Source organism: Ogataea angusta, assembly GCF_019207475.1.
Source record: "Ogataea angusta isolate 61-244 chromosome Unknown 61-244_NODE_2_length_1002155_cov_89.706849, whole genome shotgun sequence".
Lineage (NCBI taxonomy): Eukaryota > Fungi > Ascomycota > Pichiomycetes > Pichiales > Pichiaceae > Ogataea > Ogataea angusta.
Genome location: NW_025065216.1, coordinates 921687 through 941588, shown reverse-complemented (window position 1 = coordinate 941588; position 19902 = coordinate 921687). Strand labels below are relative to the sequence as shown.

The 19902-nt window shown below is 50.0% G+C and overlaps 13 protein-coding genes across 13 annotated transcripts; 9 read left to right on the top strand and 4 right to left on the bottom strand.

Annotated features, from left to right (window-relative positions):
* Positions 1-18: 18 nt before the first annotated feature.
* Positions 19-2130, bottom strand: KL928_001400 (uncharacterized protein; the record flags this gene model as incomplete). The annotated part of the gene is made up of 1 exon (XM_043201762.1): positions 19-2130. One exon carries the CDS (start codon positions 2128-2130, stop codon positions 19-21), a length of 2112 nt encoding a protein of 703 aa, XP_043061859.1.
* Positions 2131-2206: 76 nt separating this feature from the next.
* KL928_001399 (uncharacterized protein) lies at positions 2207-3205 on the top strand (the record flags this gene model as incomplete). The annotated part of the gene is made up of 1 exon (XM_043201759.1): positions 2207-3205. The coding sequence occupies one exon, from the start codon at positions 2207-2209 to the stop codon at positions 3203-3205; it is 999 nt and encodes a 332-aa protein (XP_043061858.1).
* An 899-nt stretch (positions 3206-4104) lies between these two features.
* Positions 4105-5304, top strand: KL928_001398 (uncharacterized protein; the record flags this gene model as incomplete). The annotated part of the gene is made up of 1 exon (XM_043201758.1): positions 4105-5304. The coding sequence occupies one exon, from the start codon at positions 4105-4107 to the stop codon at positions 5302-5304; it is 1200 nt and encodes a 399-aa protein (XP_043061857.1).
* Positions 5305-5353: 49 nt separating this feature from the next.
* On the top strand, positions 5354-6286 carry KL928_001397 (uncharacterized protein; the record flags this gene model as incomplete). Its single annotated transcript, XM_043201757.1, has 1 exon — positions 5354-6286. One exon carries the CDS (start codon positions 5354-5356, stop codon positions 6284-6286), a length of 933 nt encoding a protein of 310 aa, XP_043061856.1.
* Positions 6287-6698: 412 nt separating this feature from the next.
* Positions 6699-9515, top strand: KL928_001396 (uncharacterized protein; the record flags this gene model as incomplete). Its single annotated transcript, XM_043201756.1, has 1 exon — positions 6699-9515. The coding sequence occupies one exon, from the start codon at positions 6699-6701 to the stop codon at positions 9513-9515; it is 2817 nt and encodes a 938-aa protein (XP_043061855.1).
* Positions 9516-9517: 2 nt separating this feature from the next.
* Positions 9518-10435, bottom strand: KL928_001395 (uncharacterized protein; the record flags this gene model as incomplete). The annotated part of the gene is made up of 2 exons (XM_043201755.1): positions 9518-9858; positions 10384-10435. 2 exons carry the CDS (start codon positions 10433-10435, stop codon positions 9518-9520), a joined length of 393 nt encoding a protein of 130 aa, XP_043061854.1.
* A 43-nt stretch (positions 10436-10478) lies between these two features.
* On the top strand, positions 10479-10949 carry KL928_001394 (uncharacterized protein; the record flags this gene model as incomplete). Its single annotated transcript, XM_043201754.1, has 1 exon — positions 10479-10949. One exon carries the CDS (start codon positions 10479-10481, stop codon positions 10947-10949), a length of 471 nt encoding a protein of 156 aa, XP_043061853.1.
* Positions 10950-10982: 33 nt separating this feature from the next.
* KL928_001393 (uncharacterized protein) lies at positions 10983-11810 on the bottom strand (the record flags this gene model as incomplete). The annotated part of the gene is made up of 1 exon (XM_043201753.1): positions 10983-11810. The coding sequence occupies one exon, from the start codon at positions 11808-11810 to the stop codon at positions 10983-10985; it is 828 nt and encodes a 275-aa protein (XP_043061852.1).
* A 44-nt stretch (positions 11811-11854) lies between these two features.
* Positions 11855-12754, top strand: KL928_001392 (uncharacterized protein; the record flags this gene model as incomplete). Its single annotated transcript, XM_043201752.1, has 1 exon — positions 11855-12754. One exon carries the CDS (start codon positions 11855-11857, stop codon positions 12752-12754), a length of 900 nt encoding a protein of 299 aa, XP_043061851.1.
* Positions 12755-12797: 43 nt separating this feature from the next.
* Positions 12798-14570, bottom strand: KL928_001391 (uncharacterized protein; the record flags this gene model as incomplete). The annotated part of the gene is made up of 1 exon (XM_043201751.1): positions 12798-14570. One exon carries the CDS (start codon positions 14568-14570, stop codon positions 12798-12800), a length of 1773 nt encoding a protein of 590 aa, XP_043061850.1.
* A 123-nt stretch (positions 14571-14693) lies between these two features.
* On the top strand, positions 14694-15701 carry KL928_001390 (uncharacterized protein; the record flags this gene model as incomplete). The annotated part of the gene is made up of 1 exon (XM_043201750.1): positions 14694-15701. The coding sequence occupies one exon, from the start codon at positions 14694-14696 to the stop codon at positions 15699-15701; it is 1008 nt and encodes a 335-aa protein (XP_043061849.1).
* Positions 15702-15849: 148 nt separating this feature from the next.
* Positions 15850-18114, top strand: KL928_001389 (uncharacterized protein; the record flags this gene model as incomplete). Its single annotated transcript, XM_043201748.1, has 1 exon — positions 15850-18114. One exon carries the CDS (start codon positions 15850-15852, stop codon positions 18112-18114), a length of 2265 nt encoding a protein of 754 aa, XP_043061848.1.
* Positions 18115-18178: 64 nt separating this feature from the next.
* KL928_001388 (uncharacterized protein) lies at positions 18179-19850 on the top strand (the record flags this gene model as incomplete). The annotated part of the gene is made up of 2 exons (XM_043201747.1): positions 18179-18844; positions 19080-19850. 2 exons carry the CDS (start codon positions 18179-18181, stop codon positions 19848-19850), a joined length of 1437 nt encoding a protein of 478 aa, XP_043061847.1.
* Positions 19851-19902: the final 52 nt, after the last annotated feature.

The window sequence follows — 19902 nt, the reverse complement described above, 5'->3', positions numbered from 1 at the left end:
TTGATTATTATATGCACTTTATTTCTTCTTTTTTTTCAGCACCTGTAGTGCATCTTTCTGATTGTACCCCAAGATATTGGAGTCCCCTCCTCTGGCAAGGATATCCGCAAGGTTGGTCAGGCCTCCTGCAATATACGATCGTCTTCCGCCTTTTCTCAGAGGCTGGCGCAGCATTTGTTTCAGCTGTGCTCTGTAGCTTTGTGCGTCCTGTTTCGTCAACTGCTTGCCCTCTTTCCGCTTTCTATCTCTTTTCAGAAAATCATCCTCCTCTAAATCGCTCAGATCCTCGATTCCCAGGTCATCAGCAGCTTTTTCAATCCACGTTTTCTCTTTGTTCACAATCTGACTGCTGAGCTCTGCCTGGGCCAGTTTGGCACTCAACTCGAGTCTTTCACGCAGCTGGTCCAGAATGTCCATTTCAAGTGGAAGTGTTTTCAATTCGTCAACTTCCTTATTAGCAACAGTCTTTCTGAGCTGTTTCAATGGACCTGAAGCCTCGTTTGGAGAGCAAAGTATAATCGAAACACCTTCGCGTCCAGCTCTCGCTGTTCTTCCAGAGCGGTGAATATAAGTGTCTGCTGTACGGGGAATGTGATAATGTACCACGTGGTGAATGCCTGGAATGTCTAACCCCCTGGCAGCAACGTCCGATGCAATTAGCACGGAAGACTTCTTTTCTCTGATAGCCTTTTCAGAATTGGCCTTGAAACGCTCCAAAGACCTCAAACGCTGTTTTTGTATCATCGAAGAGTGTAGCGACACAGTTGGGATTCCCAAGTTGTTCAACATCGGAGCCAGTCTCTTAACTGAATCAATAGCGTTGGCGAATACTAATGTGACACCAGGAAACATGGTGAGGAAATAGTACAGCATGAGATCCCTCTCTTGGGCTCCACACGGAATCATAGCTTCTGTAATGCTATTAGCCACGATCTCTGTAGGATTCACGTCCACATATTCCGGTTTGGACCTAAATTTTAGATGCTTGGAAAGCATCTTGACGATCGCTTCCTCGCTGTCAAAGGTACGCTTCTTGGCTTTTTCCAGTTTTCCAAAAAGATCTTGAGAAAAGGTTGCCGAGAAAACCAGAGACTGGAACTTATGGCCATACACTTTTGGCCGGTGGTTGTGTAGTATTTCCAGGATCTTGCCTAGTTCATCAAAGTGCCCGTCCTGCAGTAATCTATCAGCCTCGTCGCAGACTAAAATGTCAGCAGACGCAAGTTGCACTGCATTTTCGGTCTTCTTTTCTAAAATCTCCAGAAAACGTCCCGGGGTGGCAATCACCACCCGAGGTTTGTATCCCAACAATCTCTCCTGTTTCTGGATAGAGAGACCACCAGTGAGAGATATAACAGATTTGTCATGGAAAGGAGTGTATTTGAACAGTTCCTGCAAATGCTTCATCACTTGATTGGCCAGTTCTCTTGTAGGCGTGAAAACAATACCGTTGAGATGTTCTTGTTTGTTGCTCAAAGCTTTCTCAAGGATTGGTATACCATACGCCAGTGTCTTACCGGAACCAGTAATGGCTTTACCAATAACATCCTTTCCATCCACAGCAAGTGGAATAGTAGCTTTTTGAATCTCGGTAGGCTTTTGGAACCCCAGCTTCTGTAATCCTTGCAACGTATTGGCAGAAAGGTTAAGGCAACTCCATTCGGGCAGATCCACATCCTCCGGTAGGTCCTCCTTCAAAGCCGCAAACACATTCGACTTCAATTCCTTTTCATCCTCAGCAAGAACTTTTTCCTCACCCCTTTCGAAACCATCTGATTGCTGCTCACTGTCATTATCTGCATTTTCTGAATCGTTTGCATCCTTTTCCTTATTATCAGTGTCCTCCGTCTTCTCTCCTTCCTTGACGAGCTTATTCTCATCTTTCACAACAAACCTGACTTGTCCATCTTCCATTTTGACATCAACACCATCGATTTCCTCCAGCCCGTAAAATCCCTCGTAATCATCCAGGGTATCTGGAATCTCGACAGGTTTCCATCTCAGCTCGTTGTCAGCCACTATCTGGGATTTTTTGGGCGCAGCCTTGCCAGAGCCAAGTTTCTGCCTCTTCTGACGCTGTTTCTGCGCCTTCCTGCGCTTCAAAATGAGCTTCTGTGCGGCAGTCACCATTTAACTAAAGCCAAAACTTTGATAAAAAAATTCAATTTTTTTTGAGTTTTTTTCTAGGGTACATATTTATTTTTCGATGTTATTGAGAAATAAGAAGAAAGGCTTACTGGCAGGCAAACGAGCCTTGTCTTCGCAAAAAAAGCAAAAAGTACTGAAACCTCTAAGGGCCCGCCAACTGATCCGCAGGTTTCATGTCCTACTGAAAAATAAAACCCAATTGGCCAAGAGATTAGAGAAGATTTGGAACTGCAAATTGGAGTCTGATCCAGCCAAGCTCATAAAAGAACACAGCCCTGGTTTGTTTAAGATATTCGAACAAGCAAGACTTCATACCATAGAGACATTATTGGTCAACAAATCTACCCCGTCAGCAATCATCAACACCGACTCTCTACAACCCGACAGGATTTGCGAGGAGCTAGGAAAAATAGAAGGAGAAATAGAGAAACGGGGCGGTTTAGAACTTTATCAGGCTGCATCCGTTCAGGGTCAGAGCTCTCAGAGGGGTGGCGATTCGTCTAAAAAGCTGGTGGAGTGGCTCAAGGAATTGGGCTACAACAAGAAAGATGCCGTGGCTCTCGAGATTGGGTGTTTGAACTCGAGAAATCTCATATCAACATGCGGATTATTTTCGAAAGTAGTGAAGATAGATCTTCATTCGCAAGAGCCAGATATATTAGAGCAGGATTTTATGGAACGTCCTCTGCCCAAGAGCGCAGATGAGCAGTTTGATTTGATCTCGTGTTCGCTCGTTGTGAACTTTGTGCCGGATCCATGCCTAAGGGGTCAAATGATGCACCGAATCACTCAGTTCCTCAAACCCTACTCACAAAAACCTTATTTATTCTTCGTGCTACCATTACCATGTGTTATAAATTCACGCTATTTCGACAATGATAGACTATCAGAACTGATGAGAGCACTTGGTTTTGAGTGTATAAGACATCACGAGTCACACAAGTTGGCATACTATCTCTACCAATGGGAACGAAGGGTGAGCGATGAACTGAAATTTCCAAAAAAAGAGCTTCACAAGGGAGCGAAGAGAAATAACTTTTGTATTGTTATTAGTTGAATGCATATAGACAAAGATCGCTGAGGGCGTGGGCCCAGGGACCTTTAGAGTGAGGATTAATTTTATGACAGAGGACAGCGATTATTGGAAGTTGAACCTTAGTCTGAGTGGTGATGTGTTTATTTCTTTTCTTTACTACCGTAAAACCATCATCTATCTTAGTCCCAATAGAGTTGCAAACTGTGGCACATAGTGGATACTTCTCAAAGTACTCCTTGGCTGTAAATTTGTTTGTGTAAGTGGAAACATCATTAGTCAAGATATACTTAGGTTTGTTGGCAAAAAGTGATTCCAGTAGGACAATTGGCGCGTGTGGAACGAAAAACAGAACGTCGTCCATATTCTGTGACTCGAAAGATTCCTCAACCTGAAAGTTGCACTCTGACGACAAAAAAAGGTTGTCCTCCTTTGTGAAAGCTGGATCATACAGAGACACCATATCAATACTGAAATACCTACCAATTTCGCAAAGAAGTGCTAATTGATAATTCGCCTGGTCCTCTTCAATAGGCGACCCTAGAGCTAGACAGCGCACTTTGCTCCAGGAGTCAGTTGAGCTTGGTTTCCACGATTCCAGTATCTTGACGATGTCCATAAACAACTCGCTGGATCTGATAAGCTCAGAGCGTTGCCTTAGCCTATCTCTGGCTCTTTCAAAAGCTGTATCCTTAGGTGTCGGTCGTTTCGTTCGCGAAACGATGGTAAAGTCTGCATTTGGAATCATCTCCGGACAAGCTCGGTGGTGTACCTATTCTGAAAAAATAATCAAATAATTTTATCATTACCGAATTCGATCTGCGGTCCAGTTCGGCATTTCCTATTTTGAGAATTAGATATCAAGATTCCAGACTGCCTGACGATATAAATATTTGCAAGTTTCTCGTTTCAAGGAGCAGACTATGATTTGTGAAGACTACCTGACAGGGGCGCATTCGATGGATGTGCCTCAGGAAACAATAGACAAGGAAGTTCAGGCCATTTTAGATAAAATCAAGGGCAAGCCTGGTTTCAACCCCAAGCAGCTATTTGATCCTGAGAAGCACCTTGCTTGGAAAGACGAATACTTCGAGAACACCAAAACATTCACTCTTCAAGACCTGGGAATCACAAAAACTCACACCAAGCCGATCAATGATTTCGGTGCTACTCATCCGTTCCCACTGCTCACAGAGGACGCTATTGATATCATGAAATGGGAAGCATTTCAGCCCCAGACCTTGAAAAAGTATGCGCGTTTGACAAACCCTGATTTCAGCTTGAAAACTAACCGGCACGATTTCCACATAGCAGGATATCCAGAAGAGGGTCATGCTCCATTCACCAAATCTGTCTATGATCACCCCAGACTCAAGGAGATTTTTTCCAAGCTGATCGGGATGGAAGTTACAACCACATACGGGTATGACGTAAACCATGTGAATGTGGCCCTGGCAGATTTTGACTTGCCTCTAGACGCACCGCTTTATCCTGAGCCTAAAAAGGACAAGGACGGGAAAACCGTTTTCAAGGCAGAAGAAGTGGGATCGATTTTGGGGCAGCACTATGACTCAACGTCTATTGCCTGTGTGATCATGTGGGAATGCCCCCAAGATAAGGGCGGCGAGACTGTCATCATCACAGGTGACGAGACTCCACTGGTGATTCCAAACATTGCTCGTCCCGGATACTGTACGCTCTTGCAGGCAAGGGTTATCAGACATATTGCAACGAAACCAAACACGAACTCCAATAGGATAGCTACCGTGGCTGGCTATTATCCGGCGGCTCCTATTTTGGACAACAGCTGTCTGACTAGTGTTCGTCCTAGCATTCTTCCTCGTTCTGTTCACGACGAGTTTTATACCGAGTGGTTTGATTTTAGATTCAAACAGCTGGAGCGAGTTCTTGCTGACAAGCGCAAGAAATTGTGGGATGCTTACAAAAGGGGACAGACCTTTGACCAAAAGGATGTCATCGAATTCAGCAAAGAATGCCAGCAGTACTTATTTGACAGCTGGCGGGAAATGGAGTTTGCAAACAACGACCCCTATCCTCCGCCTTTATTCTCGCAACCGTACTCAGAGCTCGCGCACAAAGTAGGAGGTGACGATGGATATTAGAAAAATAAATTAATTTAATTGCAATAATTTCTTATCTCTATTTTTTATCATGTCAGTAAGACCAGCAACTCACGCAGGCTCTTGGTACACCGGATCGGCTTTGCGTCTTGAGTCACAACTAGATAAATGGCTTTCCCAAGCATCAGGCCCTATTGCTGGTGCCCGTCTTTTGGTCGGCCCTCATGCGGGCTATGCCTATGCCGGAGAAACGCTTGCGCAAACTTACAGCGCTCTAGATGCTTCCGGAATCAAAAGGGTATTTATCATGGGCCCTTCCCATCATGTCTATTTCAAAGGATGCGTGATGACGAGCAATTTCGACTATTATGAAACACCTTTGGGCAACGTCCCCGTTGACAAGCAAACCATCAAGGACTTGGTTGCAAAGGATTCCAAAATGTTCAGACTGATGTCTGAGGAAATGGACGAGGAGGAGCACAGCTTCGAAATGCACATGCCATTTTTGTACCGTGTGACAAATAAAGCCAGAGACAGTGTTCCCAAGATCATACCTATCATGATCAGCGCCACTGACGAGAAGTTTGAGAGGAAGCTGGCAGAACACTTGACTCCATACTTTCAAGACCACGAGAACGCATTCGTCATAAGCACAGATTTTTGCCACTGGGGAACCAGGTTTGGCTACACCTCATATACGCCTTCTGGGAAGATTGCCGATATTCAGGATTTGAGGTTTGGAACAAGCGTACTCAAAAACTCGGATGTTCTGCCAATCTACAAGAGTATTGAAGCTTTGGATAAAGAGGCGATGAAAATTGCGTCAAAGACCTCCTACAAGGCGTTCAGGGAATATTTGGCCGCGACAGAGAACACCATTTGCGGAGCAAAGCCGTTGAGCGTGCTGCTTCTATTAATGGAACAGAACTCGGAGAAAAATCTCGAATGGCTTGGATATAAGCAGAGCAGTTCCGTCACTTCAGTGCACGACAGCAGTGTGAGTTACGCGAGCGCATATGCGTAGATATGATTTATGGGATTATACGATTATAGCTTAGGTAAATAGGACATGAACATGAATTTTGGTATTGGTCTTGCATAACAGTGGAATATCAACTAGTGCTTTTCAGGGCCATAAGTACTAAATAATTGCTACCCACTCAAGTTACATATAGCACATGTTCACTGTTCATCAGGGCAGAGAGAGATTTCCTAATTGTAGTGGCTACGTTAGCTTTCGCTCAGCAAACACTCCGGCTCTAACAGATTCAACAAGCAAGCTTTTTGCAAGAACTTATCTCTGATTGGACTTGTATGGATATCTACCTGTACAGTTCTCTCATCTGCTGTCTCATGCGTTCAAGCTACCCAGGACCCAAGTACCCAGGTACAAGGCGGTGAAAAAAAATTCATTGTGCATTTAATATCTATTTACCATGATCCAGGAGGGTCAAATATACACAGGGCGCGTGCGAGGCATTAAGCCTTTTGGGGCATTCATATCTATAAGAAGCGAGGAAAAATCCAAAGACGGGCTCTGTCACATTTCACAGATCTCTACTCGACGATTGGAATCCCCATCTGAGATTTTGAAAACCGGACAAGAGGTTTTTGTTAAGGTGATAAAGGTCCAGAATGACGGCAAGATTTCTCTTTCTATGAAGAACATTGATCAGAGCAAAGGTGTAGAAATTTTGGAGACAGAAACAATGGAATCACGCGGACAGAAGCGAAGACAGGACGCAGATCTCTGGGAGCTGACACAAATGAACAATGCATTTGGTGCTAAAAGAATCGCCCTGATGGGCAACGGCGGCGAGGATCCGTATGCAGAGGTGGACGAAGCTCCAGAACAGGACTCAGAAGAAGAAGAAGTGGAAATAGAGGTGTCAAAAAGTGTGCCATCGTTCTTGAAGGGGAAGAATCTCAAACCGGATGTGGATGAGTCAGCTCTCACCGTGACCAAAAATCCGGAAGGCTCCATGACAAGAGTTGCGCAGTATGGATCGAAGTTTATGAGTGAGGCCAAGACGAGAAAGCTGGAGAAAAAAAAGGAGGAAGAGCGCAACAAGAGGTTAGAGGAGAAAATTAGGATGAACGGTGATCCTTTGAACCAAATGACGAGGCCTACCGAGAACGAGATCAAAAAGTCTGCATACGAAGAATGGCAGCGCCAGTCCAAAAACCAGTCGTACGGTATCCGGTCCAACATGAGTATCAAGGAACAGCGAGAGTCTCTACCTGTTTATCAAAAAAGAGATGAGCTTCTTCGGTTAGTGCAGCAGAACGATTTCCTCATCGTCGTTGGTGAAACAGGTTCCGGAAAAACCACGCAGATCACGCAGTATTTGGCAGAGGAAGGCTATTCCTCTAAAGGAACTATTGCGTGTACGCAGCCAAGGAGAGTGGCTGCTACCAGTGTGGCAAAAAGAGTTGCGCAAGAAGTCGGCTGTAAAGTGGGCGAAGAAGTCGGTTACACGATTCGTTTTGAAGACTGTACGAGTAACAAGACCATAATCAAATACATGACCGATGGTATGTTGCAACGAGAAGCTTTGGTGGATCCAGACCTAATGAAGTACTCTGTGATCATGTTGGACGAAGCTCACGAGCGGACGATTGCTACAGACGTGCTTTTTGCGCTGTTACGGGAGGCCGTGATAAGACGCGAAGGTGGTCTCAAGCTTATCGTCACCTCTGCTACGCTAGATTCTCAGAAATTCTCCAGATACTTTGAAAACTGTCCCGTTTTTCACATCGAGGGACGAACTTTTCCGGTCAAAATTTTCTACACAAAGGAGCCAGAACTCGATTACATCCAGTCTTCCATTCAGACCGTTATAGACGTGCACACTAATAACCCCCCCGGCGACATCCTCGTGTTTTTGACCGGTAAAGAGGAAATTGATACTTGTTGCGAAACATTGGTCGAGAAAATGAGTCTGCTGCGTGCAGAAAAACCTCATGTCTCGGAACTGATTGTTTTGCCGATCTATTCTTCGCTACCGTCAGAAATGCAAAGCCGTATTTTTGAGCCAACTCCGTCTGGAAAACGCAAAGTTGTGCTTGCCACAAACATAGCCGAGACATCTGTCACGATCGATGGAATCTACTACGTTATTGATCCGGGCTATGTCAAAGTCAACGCTTACGATCCAAAGCTGGGGATGGACTCGTTGATTGTGCAGCCGATCTCTCGCGCTCAGGCAGATCAACGATCTGGTAGAGCAGGAAGAACAGGCCCTGGTATCTGCTACCGTTTATACACAAAGAACGCATATTTGAACGAGATGCCAGCCAATACTGTTCCCGAGATTCAACGCCAAAATCTGTCTTATACGATCCTGATGCTGAAGGCAATGGGAATCGACGATGTTCTTGGCTTCAACTTCATGGATAGACCGAAAGAGCAGCTTATTCTCACAGCGCTGGAAGAGTTGTACATTTTAGATGCGTTGGACGAAAATGGAGTTCTGACAGAGTTCGGAAAACGAATGGCATTCTTCCCGATGGAACCATTACTGTCCAAGACTCTGATCCAGTCAATCGAGTTCAAATGCTCCGACGAGGTCATCACCGTCATTGCCATGCTTTCGGTGCCGGATATTTTTTATCGTCCGAAAGAAAAACGGGACGAGGCAGACCGCATAAAAGCTAAGTTCCATGATTACAACGGAGACCATCTAACTCTCTTGAATGTTTACAACAAGTGGTCCGATGCGGACAACCCGAGACTTTGGTGTCAGAACAACTTTATTCATGAAAAATCGATGCGAAGAGCCAGAGAGGTGCGCAGGCAGCTTTTGAAAATTTTCGACAATCTCGACAAGCGAGAACGTCAGGCGGAATCGTCTGTAATCAGCTGCCGCGGGAACTGGGATTTGATCCGCAAGGCTTTCGTTTCTGGGTTCTTCAAAAATTCTGCGAAACGCGCAGCAACACACGATCCAGACGAAGGATCCTACCGGACTCTGGTCGAGAACACTCCCGTGCACATCCATCCTTCGTCCTCGCTATTCCGGAAACACGGGGTCGACTATGTGATATACCACACGCTTGTGCTGACTAATAAGGAGTACATGCACTGTATCACCAAAATCGATCCAAAATGGCTGCTGATGTACGCTCCGCGCTTTTTCAAGACTGCTGACTCGTCGCAGCTGAGCACCAAGAAGAAAACGGAGAAACTGCAGCCTCTGTTCAATAGAAATGATCCAAAGGAAAATTGGAGACTCAGCAAGGGTAGGCGTTGATTCTATAATACATTTTTATCTTGTTCGAGCTGTTCTATGATATGGCTTTTGGTGTTGCTATATTGTATCGCCAGATGTTTTCCGAAAAACAGCTGGTCGTTCAAGCTGGATAGAGCTGACTGGGCTTCTTCGATCGAGCTCAGTGCAACCCAGGCTTGTCCTCTATATTTCCCTCGGTTAGTGCAATTGATGGCTATCACGTCTCCATAAGTACTGAAAAGAATGTAGAGGTTTTGCTTTAGTTTTGCAGCAGGAAGTTTGTCATTGAGGTTCTTGATGTACAACGTGTAGTTTGTCTTGTTTCTGGGTGTCTTAGCGCGTTTGGAAGCCCGCTCAGGGGCCTCTGCAGTGCGTTTAGACATCGAATAAAAATAATTCTAAAAATTATGTATTTATTTTTCACTCTCTCCAATGTCCTCGTACCAATCTCCAGGCCGCTCCTCAATAAACTTGGCCATCAATTTTTCACATTCTTCGTTCTTTAGATTAATCACCTCAACTCCGTTCTTCTCTAGCCACTCCTCGGCCCCCTGATAATTGACGTTCTCACCCAGAACAAGTCTCGGTATCTTGAATAGCAGGGCCGAGCCGCTACACATGGAGCAGGGAGACAACGTTGTATAGAGCTGAATCGTTAGATGTGTTCCAATTCCAACTTACCGTGCATTTGGCGTACACCTCAGCTTTCAGTCTTCCACAGTTTTCAAGACAAGAGATCTCTCCGTGGAGAGTTGGCGAGCCCTTCTGGATCCGCATGTTATGGCCCCGTCCCAAAACAGTACCGTCCTCATGGACCAGACAGGAGCCAATAGGGATTCCTCCCTCCTCATAGCCTGATGTTAGACAAGCCAACCCAGCGTCTACATACCTTTTAGGGCTTCCTCGTAGGCAATTCTCATTCCTTTTTCATCGTCAAACATTTTCTAAGATAACACTTTTTTTTCCAACCGTTATTATTTATCAATGTCCCGCCAGCCTACACTGAGAGATGTGCTGGACACGTTTTTAACCGGGGGCCGCGCCGAAAACCAGTCGTCCATAATCAGCGAGTATCTGGAAAGTCTGCAGCAACAGGAAAATAGCCCGGAAATGACGGAGGCGTTGGTGAGAACGATACTGGACCCCAACGGGGTTCTGCTACAGGGCGAGGACAAAGGCATAGACGACGATTTTCTGGACACGCTTGAGCGAGTCAAGATTTCCAGCGTGCCCAAGGACAAATGCTGTCCGATCTGCACCAACGAGTTCCACCAGGAGGAATATCCGTTGATAGTAGAGCTGCCATGCAATTCCAAGCATTATTTCGATCTCGACTGCATCGGGCCCTGGTTGAAGCTCAATCGGACGTGTCCGCTGTGCAGAGTGGACGTCACGCAGAGAAAACAGATCGAGGTCTCCGATAGCGAGGAGGAACAGGATCTCATGTACGGCTAAATATACGAGTGGACATTTTTCGCTCTATGTACATCAATTTCCGCTCTTGCCCAATTTCTCTCTCACGGTCTCTTGCTGTTTGGAGTCCAGGTGCTGGGCGAAAATCGGATCCTGCAGCAGCTCTGCAACCTTCTGGGCGACCGGAGACTGGGACTCGCCCTCCAACGTTTTGAGGGTCGAGGCAAGGTCCGACACCTGTTTGGCACCGTCCGGCAGCTTAGCCATGGTGTTGCCCATTCCCAGAGGCTCCTGGACGTACATGTTGCATTTCATACCGACTCCCCACATGGAGTGCTTCTGGAGCACGCTCAACATGACATCGACAACCTCATTGTCGGAGTCCCAGATTTTTATAACACGTCCATGCGTGTGTCTTTCGAAATTCTCTTTCACCTTGGCGTGAGCGAACGGCGATTTGATCACTGTCCATCTTTCTGTTCGTTTAGGCATCGGAAGCGGTCCTGTGGCTGGCAGCCCCAAATAGTACGCGACTCGGAGCGCAAAGTCTGCAATGAACTCGAGGTTTTGTGGCTCAAAGGACTTGAACACGATCTCTGCCTTGAGATGGCCGTACTTGACCTCGTGCTTCAGAGGGGCGTAGTAATTGAGCTCAGCGTTGATAGGCAGCGGCCTGTCTGTTCCGGGCAGTTCCTCTTCCTTGGTAGCGACCTGGGGGTTGTATTTCTTGAATGTGTCCACTAATTGCGACTTCTGTAACTTGTCGTCGCTCACCTTTGGGAGCTCGGTCAACTGCAATTTCAAGGCTGCGAGCTCGTCCAGCTCGCGGTCCAGATTGCGTGTGGATGCGCAAGACGAAAAGAGGCGACGCGCTGCGCGCAAGCAAGTCGCCGTCTTGAACATGGTGATAATAAAAATTTTCAGCGATTTTTTTTCACGGACTAATTATGGGAAAAAGCAGTAAGGACAAAAGAGACGTCTACTACAGAAAGGCCAAGGAGGAGGGCTGGCGAGCGCGCTCGGCGTACAAGCTGCTGCAGCTGAACGAGCAGTTTGGGCTTTTCAACGGCATCCACCGCGTGGTGGATCTGTGTGCTGCTCCCGGATCGTGGTCGCAAGTGCTGAGCCGTGAAATCTTCAAAAACGAGCGTTCCGACGCCCAGATAGTCGCCGTGGACCTCCAGCCGATGGCGCCAATCGACAACGTCGTCACGCTGCAGGCAGACATAACCGATCCTCGCACACTGGACAAGATCCTCAATATCTTTGGCGGAGAGAAGGCCGACTTTGTGTGCTCTGACGGGGCTCCAGATGTGACTGGCCTGCACGATCTGGACGAGTACATCCAGGCGCAGCTGGTTCTGTGCGCTTTGCGTCTTGCTACCTGTTTACTGAAGGAAGGAGGCACATTTGTGGCCAAGATCTTCAGAGGCAGAGATATCGATCTCCTGTACAGCCAGCTCGGGTTTCTGTTTGAAAAAGTGGTTTGTGCCAAGCCGCGGGCCTCGCGGGGCACGTCGCTCGAGTCGTTCATCGTTTGCATCGGCTACAAGCCCAGAGAAGGATGGAAGCCGGATCTGCAACCAGAGCTGTCCACCGAGGAATTCTTCCAGAACATGGACATCGGCCGCGCCAGGTTGCACGAGGACCTGCGCGTGGACTACGAAGAACGCAAGGTAGCGCCGTTTGTGGCCTGTGGAGACCTCAAAACCAGCTACGACTCGGACGCCTCTTACTCGCTGGACACCAAGGTCACGCACAGCTTGGACCCCGTGCAAATGCCCACGGACCCGCCGTACAAGCGCGCGTTGGAGATGAAGCGCCAGGGCCAGCTGCGCGGAAAATAATCATAGAAGCCTCTAGTCTGCATTAATTCTGTAAAATAATTAATTACTCCTGCTTGTCCTCCTTCTTTTCCTCGCCCTTGGTCACCTGGTCTGGTTTCAGGGTTGGGAACAACAACACCTCTCTGATGGTGTTGGAGTCGGTCAGGAACATGGCCAGTCTATCGATACCGCAGCCCCATCCGGCGGTCGGAGGCAGTCCGTACTCCAGAGCGTTGCAGAACGTCTCGTCGATGAGCTGGGCCTCGTCGTCTCCCTGGGCCTTCTGTCTGGCCTGCTCCTCGAATCTCTGTCTTTGGTCGAATGGGTCGTTCAGCTCCGTGTACGCGTTACAGATCTCCTTGGTGGCAACAAAAACCTCGAACCGCTCACACAGACCCGGCTTGGATCTGTCGTACTTGGCCAGCGGAGACATCATCTGCGGGTGGCCAAAGATGAACGTAGGGTTGATACAGGTGTCCTCGAGCTCTCCAACAAGCTTGTCGAGCATTCTGGCGTTGGTGAGCGGCGGAGGACAGTCCAGTTTGTGCTTGATCAGGATGCTCTTGAGAAACTCGCCGGTCTCCTTGGTGTGCAGCTGGTCTCCCGGAGGGAACTTGACGTCGAACAGCTTCTCCAGCTCCTCGATCATGTTAATTCTCTTCCATGGCCTCGAGAAGTCCAGGGTCAGTTCCTTGCCGTCGGGACCGTCCGGATGGTACTTGATCTTGTAGTCTCCAGTGATCTCCTTGACCATCTCCGAGAACAGCAGCTCGGTGGTGTCCATCAGGTCGTAAACGTCCGCGTAGGCCTCGTAGAACTCGCACGTGGTGAACTCCGGGTTGTGGGTCATGTCGATGCCCTCGTTTCTGAACTGTCTGCCAATCTCGTAGACTCTCTCCAGACCGCCGACAACCAGCTCCTTCAAAAACAGTTCGGGAGCAATTCTCATGTACATGTCCATGTCCAGGTCGTTGTGGTGGGTGATGAAAGGCTTTGCGGTGGCTCCTCCAGCAATGACGTTCATCATCGGAGTCTCGACCTCGATGAAGTTCCTGCTGTCCAGGAACTTTCTGATGTAAGAGATGATCTTGGACCTCGTAACGAACGTGTCCTTGGTGGACTTGTTCATGATCAGATCCAGATATCTTTTTCTGTATCTTGCCTCCTGGTCCTTGAATCCGTAGTGCTCCGTTGGCAGCATGTGCAGACATGGAGTCAAGAGCTTGACCTTGGTAGCAAACACAGACAGCTCGCCCTCACCGCCCTTGGCCGGGTTAGTTCTTCCCGGGTAGCCCTCAACACCAATGATGTCTCCTCTTCTGAGGATGTCGTGCATCTCCTGGAAGTCTCCGTCGGCGTCCTGGGCCTGGGCCATGATCTGGACGTTGGTGCCCTCTCCGGCCAGGTTGTAGAACTTGAGCTTCGATCCAGACTCTCTCTTGACCATGATTCTGCCCGCAACGCTGACCTTGACGTCTGGCAAAGTCTCGCCTTTCTTGATATGGGCATACTTCTCTCTGAATTGGTCGAGTCTCAGGGAAACGTGGAACTTGTGAGGGTAGGGGTTTTTCTCGCTGTGAGGCTGTCTGAGCTCGTTGATCTGAGCCGATCTGATTTCAAAGTACTGGTTTGGGTTGAGGTTGGCCATGTCGTCCTTCTTCTTGGTGACCTTTGGCGCGGTCTCGGCAGCCTTCTTGGCCTTTTCAGCCTTCTTGGCCTCCAGAGCACGCAGCTTCTGTCTCTTCTTGAGCTCCGATTTGGAGACCTGTTCGCCGGTGGCCTCGTCCAAATAGGTCTTTTGCAAAGATTCTGTCACTTCTTCAACTTTATCAGACATAACGGTCGACGTTTTAGCTGGATGGGTTTTTTTATATTTTTCTAATTTTTCGTCGCACTTGTATGAGTGTTGCACACTGGCTTCAAAAAAATTTTCCATTAGAAAAAGCCAATTTAGTACACCATGACTATCAGCGTGGAGATCAGCGCCAGCGTGGCTCTGAAAATCAGCAAGGTCGGCGAAGACACATACCCAGCAACGGAGGCGGGTCCACTGTTCGGATTGGATGTTGCCAGCGAGCCTGCCGAGGACAAAAGACACACGTCAATAAAGGTTTCCCATGCGTTCCAGTTCCCTCCGTCCTACGCCAACGACGAGATTTTCAGTTTCAGGGCGTCCAACGTCAAGTACCAGAACGACCTGCTTGCGAAGCTCAGAGACACCAAGGTGGGCGTGAAACATTTAGGGTGGTTTTTGACGACGAACGGCGGCCGGTTCGTGAGCCAGTCGCTCATTGAAGCGATAATCAGCCAGCAAAACCAGAACCTCACAGAAAACAGAGACTCGACGCCGGTGGTGGTGCTGGTTTTCGACACTCTCAAGTCGATGGACGGTCTGCTGAGCTTGAGAGCGTTCAAGCTGAGCGAGTCGTTTGTCAGAGCATGGAAGTCGGACGAGAGATTTGTGTCGAAAAACCTGTACGAGAACAGACTCACCTACCGAAACATTTTTGAGGAGGTGCCTCTGAAGATCAGGAACAGCCACCTGTCGAACTTGAAGCTGCAGGAGCTGAGCCCCGGATTTGAGGAGGACTCGTGTCTGGAGCTGACGGGCGCGACATTGGCGTCGATGAACCTGACCGTGGACAACCTGGCCGAGACGGTCGACGTTTTCAACCACACGCTGGGGAACCTCAACTACTACCAACGCAACTTGTCCAGAGAGCTTGTGAAGATCAACCAATGGAAACAGCAGATCAGACAGCAGAACGAGGAGAAACTCAAGAAAGACCCGAACGCGAAACTCACAGAGACAGAGAACGACTGGCACAGACACTTCAGACTGCCTATCCAGCCGTCCAAGTACGACAACCTGGTGACGAGCGGGCTGATAAATAGCTACTGCAACAGTCTCGAGACCGACGGCTCGATCGAGCAGGTCAAGATTGCGGGCATCGAGGAGTGTAACTAATGTATGAGAATTATAAGTTAACGGTTATGTAGCTGTTGCCGCCCTGGCAGACTGGCTTGCTGCTCTTGGCTTCCACGTTTATTTTCCGTTGCATTATTTATTTGCACGACCCAAAAATAAAACATTATTCCCATCTCTTTTTTCCCCTATGCAGTACGTTGGAAGAGCCATCGGTTCTGTCTCCAAGACATGGAGCTCGATCAACCCGGCCACGCTGTCGGGAGCAATTGACGTGATTGTTGTGGAGCAGCCGGACGGAGAGCTCGCGTGCTCGCCGTTCCACGTTCGGTTTGGCAAGTTCCAGCTCCTGAGACCCTCGCAGAAGAAGGTGGATTTCATTGTGAACGGCGAGATCACGGACCTGCCTATGAAGCTGGGCGACGGCGGCGAGGCGTTTTTCGTGTTCGAAACAGACGGATACATCCCGCCAGACCTGCAGACGTCGCCCGTGCTCAGCCCGGTCAGCTCGCCAGGCAGCAGTCCCAAGTCCAGCGACCAGGCCATTGCGTATCCGGCCGAGGAGCCGGAGTACCTGGACATCGGCGAGGGTGCCAACGACAGCTTCAGCGCGTCGTTGCCGTCCACGCAGTCGGACTCTGCGCTGCTCGAGCACTCGCCCTCCAATATCCGGAAAGCGGGCACTGCATCGTCGTTCGACCGCGCAAAGAAGATCTCCAGCAAGCTGACAAAGAAGAACATCCCGTCCAAGGTGGAGGCCAACGGCGACATCATGCTGGACATGCAGGGATACAAGAGCAACGACCAGAACATCCACGACTCCGACGCGGTGATCCGACAGCTGCTGATCGACGAGTTTGGCGACGACGTCGACATCAACGCGCTCGTCGACAAGGACCTGCACGGCAACATCCGGATCCTGAGCTCCGACGACCTGGCAGACGACGAGTCCGCATCGCTTGAGACACACACAGAGCCGCAATCGCCGGCCTCCACTGCGTCTTCCATAATTTCAGACATCGACACAGACACCGTCAAGACACAGCAGGACAACCATTTCAAGACGCTGCGGCTCACATCCGAGCAGCTCAAGTGTCTGTCGCTCAAGCCGGGCGAGAACGACCTGCAGTTCAGCGTCAACAAGGGCAGGGCCATGGTGTCTGCGAAGCTGTTTCTGTGGAAGCACAACGTTCCGATCGTGATCTCGGACATTGACGGCACCATAACCAAGTCGGACGCCCTGGGTCACGTCCTGACCATGCTGGGCAGAGACTGGACGCATGTTGGTGTCGCCAAGCTATTTGCGGACATCCAGTTCAACGGATACAACATCATGTATTTGACGGCTCGTTCTGTTGGTCTGGCCGACTCCACACGGTCGTACCTGAATGGAATTGTGCAGGACGGCATCAAACTGCCTGTGGGGCCGGTGATACTCTCGCCTGACCGCACTATTGCTGCGCTGAAGCGCGAGATTGTGTTGAAGAAACCAGAGGTGTTCAAGATGGCCTGTCTGAACGACATCAAGGCGCTTTACGACAAGAAACTGCCCCATAACGCAGAGACTCCGGAACTCGACCTGTCGTCGTCCAGACAGGCCGCAAGCGACAACTCGTACACTCCGTTTTACGCTGGCTTTGGAAACAGAATCACCGACGCCCTGTCCTATAGAAACGTCGGCATTCCCTCGTCGCGGATCTTCACCATAAATCCCGACGGCGAGGTGCACATGGAGCTGCTCGAGATGGCCGGGTACAAGTCCTCGTATGTGTCGATCGGAGAGCTGGTGGACCAGTTCTTCCCGCCGGTGAACATCTCGCGGACGCGCGAGGGCGCCCTAGGCATCCAGGACACCATCCACCAGTTCAGCGACGTGAATTTCTGGCGCAGCCCGGTTCCGAATCTGGACGATCTTTCTGACGACGAGAGCGGGAGCGAGACGGAGCAGCCAAAGAGCAGGGACGAGCTCACGAGCGCGGGAGCAAGCTCGCAGCGTCTGGGCGGGTTTTTCTCTCGGTCGCCTGTTTCCAGGAGCACGGAGCCTGAATCGGAGCCTGAAACAGAGCGCGAAGCAGAGTACTCGTTTGATGAGGACGACGAGAACGAGAACCTGGACCCGGACTACGTGTACGAGGACGAGGATCTGGACGACGACTACGACGAGGAGGACGAGGAGGATGAGGGTGAGGTAGATGAGGCTGATGAGGACGACGTAGATGAGGACGAGGTTGACGAAGAGCTGGACGGAGAGCTGCTGGACGACCGGCTGGTGGACCACGAGGCTCCGGAGTACGTCTCCAGCCCCAACCGGATCCTCAACCCCTCGTTCGGCATAGCGCGCCCGAAGAGCCTCACGAACCTGAACATCGACACAAACAACGCCACGGGGACATTTATAAAGGCCAAGCAGATGCTGCAGAGCCTGTCTTTGGAGGACGCTGGCGACAAAAAATAGGCATAGAGCATATGAAAAATAAATAAATTTATTTGCACAGCCGCACCTAGATCATCCCAGACACATGCCGTTGGACACCCGTCTTTTCGAGCCTGTCGGCCGTGAGCACGTCGAGGACCACGTGTTTGAGATGTACGTTGAACACGCGCCGCCCGAGAGCGCCGGGCTGGGGTATTTGTCGCGGACGGACGAGGTACGGGTCGCTGTCGGGGATGACGAGTATGTGGTGCAACAGTCTGTTTCTGCCTTCAACAGCAGCAACAGTGATGGCACGACGGGCTTTTTGACGTGGTCGACGTCACAAGTGGTGGCCGAGTGGCTTCTGCGGCCGAAGAACGCCGTCTTCGACGCGATCAGGAGTTCTAGCGTGGTGGAGCTGGGGTCCGGCGTGTCGGGGCTGCTGGCGTGCTCGGTGGGCCGCAAATGCCGTCATTACGTGTGCACGGACCAGCAGGGTGTGATGAAGCTGCTCAAGAACAACCTAAGGCACAACGGCGGCGTTTTCGAGTCGTCTACTGTTGCTACCGAAAATACGTCCAGACGACACAACGTGCCGCGAATCGACGCCGTGACGTTCGACTGGGAGGCCTCGTCGCCGGAGGCGGTTCTGGAACTCGTTCAGGGATATCCGGACTTCATCATTACCTGCGACACTATATACAATCCGTACTTGATACCGCATCTGGTGCGCGCGGCCAAGACGCTGGCGGGCCCGCAAACAGGCATTCTGGTCGCGGTGCAGCTGCGCGAAAGCAGTCTGCTGAGCGAGTTCCTGGTCCACGCTGTGGATCGGTTCCGCGTGTATCGTGTACCGGGGGTTGGAGACGGCTATGGAGTGTACTATCTGGAGAAATAAACTAGTGGGTCAAGAACCATCTTCCTTTCTCCTTTCTTCTCTTGAGGATCTTGCGGCCCGTGCGAGAGCACGCCCTGGCAAGAAATCCCAGCCGTCTTTTTCTCTTCAGCGTGTTAGGCTGGTATGTGTTACCGAGGTTACCTCCTCTGAAACCACCTCTAGTGGCCCATCTTCTTTGGAGGAAGCCGAGCAGGGACGAGGCGCCGGCAGGCTGGCCAAGCGCGGCGGACGTCAGCGCGAGCGAGGCCGGCCGCACAGGCCGAGTCGCCACGATGGAAAATTGTCTGATAGACTGGCACCAGAGACCAAAGTTCATGTCGAGGAAAAACGAAAAATAAAAAAAATAGAGAAAATAAAAAAAAATATTTATTCCATGTCGTTTCGCAAGAGAGTCACGGCGTCGGCTGTGAACTCGCCCGTTGTTGCCAGCGTTCACGCGGCCGTCGCCTTGTCATCAGACGAGACCCAGCAGATGCTGGACCAGTTCATAAGCGAGTGCGACCGTCTCGAGGCCACCGCCATGGACAAGAGCTACCACGGGCCCGATTCGACCACTCTGAGCCAGCTGAAGCGGCTGCAGAGGGAGCTGAGGGGTCTGCCGCCGCTGCTGCTGGAGGGCCAGGCCAAGGAGAAGAGCGAGAAGGGGCCGAAGAAGACTGTTTTCGAGGACGCTGCGGAGAAGCCGAAAAAAATCGTGTTTGACGACGAGACCGTGGGAGACGAGACCGTGGGGGACGAGACAGTGGTGAGCGACGGGAACAGCGAGGAGAAGCGGAAGAAGCGCAAACTGGAGAAGAAAGAGAAGAGGGAGAAGAAGGAGAGAAAGGAGAAGAAGGAGAAGAAGGAGAAGAAAGACAGGAAGGGAAAGAGCGAGGAGTAGGCCGACCTCAGCATGGTCAGGCAGCGGAAGCAGCTGAAAATGCAGACGAGGC